Genomic DNA, 8,291 nt, shown 5'->3' with positions numbered 1-8,291 from the left:
TCTCACTCGGTCGCCCATACTGGAGTGCAGTGGCCGCTCCCGGCCACCGCAACCTCGACCCGCTGGGCTCCGGCGATCCTTCCGCCTCAGACTTCCGAGTAGCCGGAATTACAGGCACGCGCTACCATGCCCGGCTAATTTATTGTAGAGATGAGGTCTCGCCAGGTTGCCCAGGTGGGTCTCGAACCCGCGGGCTCAGGCAATCCACTCACCTCAGCCTCCCAAAGGGCGGGATTACAGGCTGAGCCACGGAGCCCGGCTTAATTTTTTTTTTTTAATTGTAGAGACGCGATCTCACCAAGTTGTCTGGGCTGATCTTGAACCTGCAGGCTCAGGCAATCCACTCACCTAAATCTCCCAAAGTGCTGGTGTTACAGGATGAGCCACCACACCCAGCCTAATTTTTTAATTTTAAAAAAAGAAGTATCTGTGAAGCACAGCAAAGCAATGCATAATAAAATGAGATATGCTTGTACTAACAATATATTTTGTATTACTAACAATTATCATGGAAATTCAATCCACAAGAAAAAAATTTAACGCTTAGGGCTTTATGGGCACAGAAAATTTTTTAAAATTAAAAAATTTTAAATTATATGCTTTTTTGCCAAGAAGTGTGATAAATGGCCAATAAAAGACTCAACCATAAAATATGAGTCAGGATAAACTTTGTGAGGGAAGTAGAATGGAAATAGTTTCCAGCCTAAAATCTTTCCACATGTTTTTAAATGGATAATAATTAAGTATCTAATCACTGTAATATTATATTCCATTGAATACAATGAAAAGAGTGACATATAGTTTTATTTTGAGATGTTTATATATAATGCATTGGAAGTTATGTCCTTTGGCAACTATTTAAAATACAATGAAGCATTTTATGTCAATCTTTAAAAATGTGTAGAGGCTGGGCATAGTGGCTCACGCCTATAATCTCAGCACTTTGGGAGGCCAAGGTGAGAGGATTGCCTTAGCACACGGGTTCGAGACCAGCCTGGGCAACTTGACAAGACCTCATCTCTACAATAAATCATAGCTGGGCATGGCAGCATGCGCCTGTAGTTTCAGCTACTTGGAAGGCTGAGGTGGAAGGATCGCCTGAGCCTCGTAGGTCGAGGCTGTGGTGACCATGAGCATGACACTGCACTCCAGCCTGGGAAACAGAAGGAAACTCCAACTCAAAACAAAACAAAACAAAAAAGTGTGTAGAGTGTCTATAGGTCTTTACAATTATTTTTATAGTCCATTAGCAGGAAGACTTGGAGGCCACAATGTTGAGAGTTGAGCTTTAGGATTTGGAAGGAATGTGATTGATTATTTAATCCACCATGTATCAATTTACAGAGGAAATTGACTTACTGTAGACCAAGGAGGTTTAGTTGATTTTCTCAAAGTAACACAGTTGGGCCCAGAACGCAGGTGTCCTTGCCTGCTATTTCCTTTCACTACTTCCATTGTGCTTTGAAATCCCACCATTAGTTTTGAGGAATGAGAAAGGAAGACACAAAGTGATCTTGGAAAAGTTACTGAATAACTGGGACTTCTCCTGTGGGTTATTCTGCACCCTGCTGCTTTAGCCTCAGTAGTCAGGCCCAGAGGTCAGGGGTTGTATGGGGAATTTCAAGTCCCAGGGCAGTCAGTGAGAGGACTGAATCTAAGGTTCTGATGAACTCCTGACTGGAGATTTCCCTTCTACTCCCTGTTCCCTCGTGATAAACCTGATCTTCAGGGATCTGAGGGTCCAGTCTGGACCACCGCATCTTATTATTGTTATTTTTTTAGATTAGAAAATATAGTTTATTTAAAAGTAACTTTGAGAGAGAGAGAGAGAGCGAGAGATTCACCTCCCCAAGATGGGGGAGGAGGCCAAAGCCAGGAAGCATGGCAATAGCCATAACTTAAAGAACACATAGCCACACCAGAGTCTAGCAAAGCAATAGCCACTTGTTGCTTGTGACTGAGTCCTTTTAACTATTTCCTTTGATGGGGGAAGGCATTAAGGTGATTGGGTGGCGATCTGCTCCACATCATCAGGAAGGGGCAGGTAAGCACAGGTACTGATGTCAGGTGATGGATAGCTGGCAGATGGGTGGGTTAGTCACATGATTATTCCCTTGGTGGGGTCTGTCTGTCACAAAGGGTCACAAAGGGTTGATTAGGTTAACTTAGGGGTTTAAGCCTGGAGGGATTTTTCTTGTTAGACATTTGCAATCCACAAACTCCTTGACCAAAGGTGGTGTTATCATTTCTATGGCTTTGAGCTTCTGCCTTGACAAGGAACCTGAAAGTTTACTACAGATTATTATGCTAAATCATGAATTGAAAGGTTGGGCTGTCCTGGTCTTGCATCTGAAGGGATAGACTGCCACTTGGCCTGCAGTAGAATGTCTAAATGCTTTTTAATGGCTATGCTGAAGCAAAAAGACTAAACTAAGAATAAGCTAAGTTTCTTCTAGGTTTTTTTTTTTTTTTTTTTTTTTTGAGTTGGAGTCTCACTCTGTCACCCAAACTAGAGTGCAGTGGCCACTCCTGGCCACCGCAGCCTCAACCTGCTGGGCTCCGGCGATCCTTCCGCCTCAGCCTTCCAAGTAGCTGGAACTACAGGCACGCATTACCACGCCTGGCTAATTTTTTGATTTATTGTAGAGATGAGGTCTCGCCAAGTTGCCCAGGCGGGTCTCGAACCCGTGGGCTCAGGCAATCCACTCACCTCAGCCTCCCAAAGGCGCGGGATTCCAGGCTGAGCCACCGAGCCTAGCTGTCTTCTAAGTTTTTATAGGTACCTCCTTTCATTCTCACCTCTTGTTATTTCAAAAATATTATTTGTACCTGGGAACAGGGATGAAGGTCGGGATTCTGTAGCTACTTCCTGCTGGACATGGGGTGTAGAGCTATCCCCACCTATCTAGAGCAAGAGGAAGGGATGAGAGGACAGGAGCCCATGGAGTTAAGTATCTTTAGTATTTGTATCCAAAGCACTGTGCACAAGCATATGCTATTAGAATTAACACTACTATAATAAAGGCCATTATAGCTGCTGTTAAAACATATCGAGGCTTTGATGTCTGAAAAAATGTATTTATAGTTACCCCAGTGGGCCTGACACCCACTACAGGAGTCCAGGCAGCTTTTACTGTTGTTGCAGCAGTGATTTCCTGAGTCCATATATGGATGTCCCCATAACTTGAAGCTCTCTGATGAGCAGATGGAGTTTTGTCACTAATGATGACTACCAATTGGGGTGTTTCTTTGACCCTCTAGTTCTGCTGCCCTTCATGTTGGCACTCTGTTTCTTTTCTTTTCTTTTTTTTTTTTTTGAGTTGGAGTCTCACTCTGTCGCCCAGGCTGGAGTACAGTGGCCGCTCCCGGCCACTGCAGCCTCGATCTGCTGCACTCCGGTGATCCTTCGCCTCAGCCTTCTGAGTAGCCGGAATTACAGGCACACGCTACCACACCCGGCTGATTTTTTTTTTTTTTTTAATTTACTGTAGAGATGAGGTCTCACCAAGTTGCCCAGGTGGGTCTCGAACCCGTGGGCTCAGGCAATCCACTCACCTCAGCCTCCCAAGGCACAGGATTACAGGCTGAGCCACCAAGCCCGGCTTGTTTCTTTTTTTTAATGTTTTGACTGAAAAAAACTGGAGGTGCAGAAAGGTGTACCATGCAGCTGTTGAAGTTTCAAGGTCCTTTGTGAAGTTGTTTTGCCAACAAGAAGAGAAAAATAGCCAAGAAACCAAGCACTTCATCTCCCACCCATTTGGGTGTGGGCAGTAGGAACTTTCCTGCGGGGCCTTCTTGCCTCCCTAGGGAGTAACCCTAGGCAGAGACCGTCAGTTGCCCTCTAAGATCCAGTTAGGTCCACGGGAAACCTCAGAGATCTTGGCTAGAAGGAAGTAAAGATTTAACCTTAGTCCCTCGCCCTATTAGGCCGCAGTGGTCTGATGTCTTTTCCCTGGGACCTTCCAGCACACTGATGTCAGAGCTTTCAGTTGCCACCAGGTTCCAACACAGTCCACAGAGGGTCACCAGTTAGGAAGTAAGGAAGGAAGAGAAAGAGAGAGAGATCTCGGAGATCTCAGTGGGACCTCCAGAAAATGTTAGGGTGAGGAGGGGCTCAGCACTGCTATAGCCGTCGTGCTAGAGGTGCGCACTGGTAATGAAAGATCTGAGTAATGCAAAGATTTGCAACACAAAAAAAAATGAAAGAAGAAAAAAGTTATTTAAGAAAAAGGTCTGCTGGGTTTGGTGGCTCAGCCTATAATCCCAGCACTTTGGAAGGCTGAGGAGAGTGGATTATCTGAGCCTATGGGTTCGAGACCAGCCCAGGCACCTTGGTGAGACCTCATCTCTACAATAAACAAAAAATTAGCCGGTGTGGTAGCATACATCTGTAGTTCCAGCTACCTGGAAGGCTGAAGCAGAAGGATCACCAGAGACCAGCAGGTTGACACTGGGGTGGCTGTGAGCATGCCACTGCATTCCAGCCTGGGCAACGGAGTGAGACTCCAACTCAAAAAAAAAAAAGAAAGAAAGAAAAAGAAAAAGAAAAAGTTAACTTCCCATAGACAGGAAGAGGGCCAGCACTCTAAAATGAGTGTGGCTGTCTGGGGTGCGATCCGATGTCACATGAAAGATGCAAAGAATTGCACAGAAGTTAGATTAGAAAATATAGTTGATTTAAGCGTAAATTAGAGAGAGAGAGAAGATTCACCTCCCCAGCAAGACAATGGCCCCACCCTATCTTATACAAGATGCCTTCCTAAGGACACTTGAATTTCATCTGTTGCTCATCATAACAAACAAGTGATGCTCCTTTACAGGTGATGCCTTGTGCATTGCACAACCACCAGTTTACACAGCAACCCTGGATCAAACTAGTACCTAAGAGCCTCTCAGTCCAGGTAGGAACTGGAGCAGAGCCAAGATGCCACAATCACAGTGCACTGAAGTGAATACCCCTGCCAATGTGCCTCCCAAGGCCTGAGGTGGATCCTGTGAGGTGGACATCCTGCAGCAGTGGGCTCTTGTGCTCAGAACCCCAGGAGAAGGACTGGATCACACTGATGATGAGACACAGATTTTTTTTTTTTGAGTTGGAGTCTCACTCTGTCACCCAGGCTGGGGTGCAGTGGCACACTCACGGTCATTGCAGCCTCAGCTGGCTGGGCTTAGATGATCCACCTCAGCACAGACTTTTAAATAATTTTTTTGTTAGTTGAAGTCTCACTCTGTTACCCAGGATGGAGTGCAGTGGCATGCTCACAGTCACCGCAGCCTTGACCTGCTGAGCTCAGGTGATCCTTCTGCCTTTGCCTTCCAAGTAACTGGAACTACAGACATGTGCCACCATGCCCGGCTAATTTTTTTGATTTACTGTAGAGATGAGGCTCACCAAGTTGCCTGGGCTGGTTAAATAACTTTTAAGGTTTGGTTCGTTTTATCTTCATGACCTCTGATTTCCCTGTTGAACAAATACATGGTAACGTTGGGGTGGAGGTAGAGAGACTTTGCTGACCAAAGACAGGAAAAAAGACCCAAGCAGGATATGGACAAAGATAGCCCTGAACAGCTGGCCTTGAGACACGAACTAGAACATGGTTGAAGCCAGAACATAGGGCTAACAAGAAAAGACACAGGCCACTGTCAGGACACACACTACCACATACCAGAGGCTAGGACCCTGCTGACGTGGCAGCCCTCCACCCTGGCCCCTTACTGCCCCCCGCCCCTCTCCACCGCCTGCCAGCTGCCAACAAGGCTCTGCCTTGTGTCTGCCACACCTGTCACTGCCTGTCCCTGTCCGGGGGGGCCCCATCAGCCCCTCCTCAGCTGCCCAGCAGAGCAAGCAGTTAGTGGGGAGGGGAGGGAACATGGAGCGGGGGCCGGTGGTGGGGGCAGGGCAGGGGACCCGGGCCCGAATCCGGGCAGTGCTAGGCTGCCTGGTCAAGGTGCTGCTCTGGGTGGCCTCGGCCTTGCTGTACTTTGGAAGTGAGCAGGCTGCCCGCCTCCTGGGCAGCCCCTGCTTACGGCGCCTCTACCATGCCTGGCTGGCAGCAGTGGTCATCTTTGGGCCCCTTCTGCAGTTTCATGTCAACCCTCGGACTATCTTCGCCAGCCACGGCAACTTCTTCAACATGTGAGTCCACTCAAGGCCGTGGGAACCGGCTCCGTACACTCTGGGATCCCAGTTCCCTTCTCCAGGCTTCTGTCCTCCTGCCAGTCTGAACACTAAAAATAGGCTAGGAGGTTGAGGAGAAGGGGTGGGGGGGGAGGGGAACAGAGTCATGGGGTATGGGAGAAGCTTGAAACAGGACTGAAGAAGAAATGTGGACCCTGGAATGCTGAATGGTCCTCTAAGGAGATGGCAGAGTTTAAATGGCTGGGGGTTTTAAAGGGTATGGGAAAGAGAGAACCAGTGATGACGTGTAGGGTTGGGGGCAGAGCAGTGATGGGAACACAGATCAGGGTGGGAGATAGGGCTGGGGATCTCAGTAGCCTCCTCTTTTCTCTGTCTGCAGAAAGTTTGTGAATTCAGCATGGGGCTGGACATGCACCTTCCTGGGGGGCTTTGTGTTGCTGGTGGTGTTCCTGGCCACACGGCGTGTGGCAGTGACTGCCAGGCACCTGAGCCGACTGGTAGTGGGGGCAGCTGTGTGGCGGGGTGCTGGCCGGGCCTTCCTGCTCATTGAGGACCTGACTGGCTCCTGCTTCGAGCCTCTGCCCCAGGGCCTGCTACTCCATGAGCTGCCTGACCGCCGCAGCTGCCTGGCTGCCGGCCACCAGTGGCGTGGCTACACGGTGTCCTCCCATACCTTCCTGCTCACCTTCTGCTGTCTGCTTATGGCCGAGGAAGCAGCAGTGTTTGCCAAGTACCTGGCCCATGGGTTGCCTGCCGGTGCCCCCCTGCGCCTTGTCTTCCTGCTCAACGTGCTGCTGCTGGGCCTCTGGAACTTCTTGCTGCTCTGCACCGTCATCTATTTCCACCAGTACACTCACAAAGTGGTGGGCGCCGCAGTAGGCACCTTCGCCTGGTACCTCACTTATGGCAGCTGGTATCATCAGCCCTGGTCTCCCGGGAGCCCGGGCCACGGGCTCTTTCCCCGGCCTCACTCCAGCCGCAAGCATAACTGAAAGAAATAAAAGCCATCACACCTGGTTCTGGCTTTTCTCATCATTTGGCTGGGGACTTGAAAGGGTGGGACGAGGGGCTGGTATTCACTAGGGTTCCTCAGTCATTCCTTGCTGTCATCAACCCGGAATGTCCTTCTTTATGCATGACCTCCATTCCTCCTGCTGTCATTTCAGCTTTCTAGTCTTTGGATACTTCGAGCTATCTGGGGTTGTGATATCGAGGAATGGTTCTCCTAAGGCAGATAACAGTGCCTTTGTGTGTGCGCATCATTCTTGCTCCATCTCCAGCCTGGTTGATTTGTTTTTCCTGCCTTTTCCACTGGATCTCCCCTTCATCCTCCTCAGGGCCCACCTATCTGGACATACTACTCAGGCACCCTTCCTACTCTGTCTTCCCCGTAGGGGGTCTGTGTGTATTAATTTACTTAACAAACGTATACTGAGCCAAGCATAGTTCTATGCCATGTGAGTTAGACAGACAAGGTTTCTGCTATTTGGGGGCTTGTGAACTAACTGGGGGAGGCAGATTATAGACAAATATATAATAATAGCAAACACATTGTGTTTACTCTGTGCCCAGCACTGTTCTAAGTATCTATAAGTTATTTATGTAAATGAACACATTTAGTGTTCACGACAACAAAACAATGAGGTAGGCTTAGTAGTGTTCCCATTGTACAGTTGCAAAACTGTGGCACAGAGGTTAATGTGTTCACACTAATAAATAGAGGAGCCAGGATTACAAACCCAGCAAATATGGGTATATTGTCTGTGCACTCAACCAGGGATTAGTAAACTTTGGCCCTCCTGTGGTCAGTTTTTGTATGGCCTAGAAGTTAAGGATGGTTTTTACATTTTTTTTAATGGTTGAAAAAAATCGAAGCATAATAATAGTTCATGACATGTGAAAATTACATGAAGTTCAAATTCCAGTGTCTATAAACAAAGCTTTTTTGGATCCCGGCCATACTAATTTATTTACATATGGTTGTTTTCCTGTTACAGTGGCAGAGTTTTGTAGTTGCTACAGACACTGTAAGGCCCACAAAGCCCAAAATATTTACTATCTGGCTCTTTGCATTAAAAAAAACAAAAAAAAGTTAGCCGGGCTCGGTGGCTCAACCTATAATCCCGCGCCTTTGGGAGGCTGAGGTGAGTGG

The 8,291-nt window shown here is 47.9% G+C and overlaps 1 protein-coding gene across 1 annotated transcript; it reads left to right on the top strand.

The window, feature by feature from the left end:
* Window positions 1-5,584: 5,584 nt before the first annotated feature.
* On the top strand, window positions 5,585-7,156 carry FITM1 (fat storage inducing transmembrane protein 1). The gene is made up of 2 exons (XM_008069742.2): window positions 5,585-6,136; window positions 6,519-7,156. Exons 1-2 carry the CDS (start codon window positions 5,871-5,873, stop codon window positions 7,129-7,131), a joined length of 879 nt encoding a protein of 292 aa, XP_008067933.1. The 5' UTR covers window positions 5,585-5,870; the 3' UTR covers window positions 7,132-7,156.
* Window positions 7,157-8,291: the final 1,135 nt, after the last annotated feature.

The sequence above is a fragment of the Carlito syrichta genome, unplaced genomic scaffold (genome assembly GCF_000164805.1).
Source record: "Carlito syrichta isolate Samal-C Ts95f unplaced genomic scaffold, Tarsius_syrichta-2.0.1 Scaffold312194, whole genome shotgun sequence".
Classification (NCBI taxonomy): Eukaryota; Metazoa; Chordata; class Mammalia; order Primates; family Tarsiidae; genus Carlito; species Carlito syrichta.
This window is presented reverse-complemented; position numbering and strand designations above follow the sequence as displayed.

Bases quoted from the DNA above. Each gene is read 5' to 3' on its own strand.
- FITM1 (XM_008069742.2), top strand. From the start codon at position 5,871: ATGGAGCGGGGGCCGGTGGTGGGGGCAGGGCAGGGGACCCGGGCCCGA. The intron at 6,137-6,518 runs GTGAGTCCACTC...CTCTGTCTGCAG, and splicing joins CACGGCAACTTCTTCAACAT to AAAGTTTGTGAATTCAGCAT.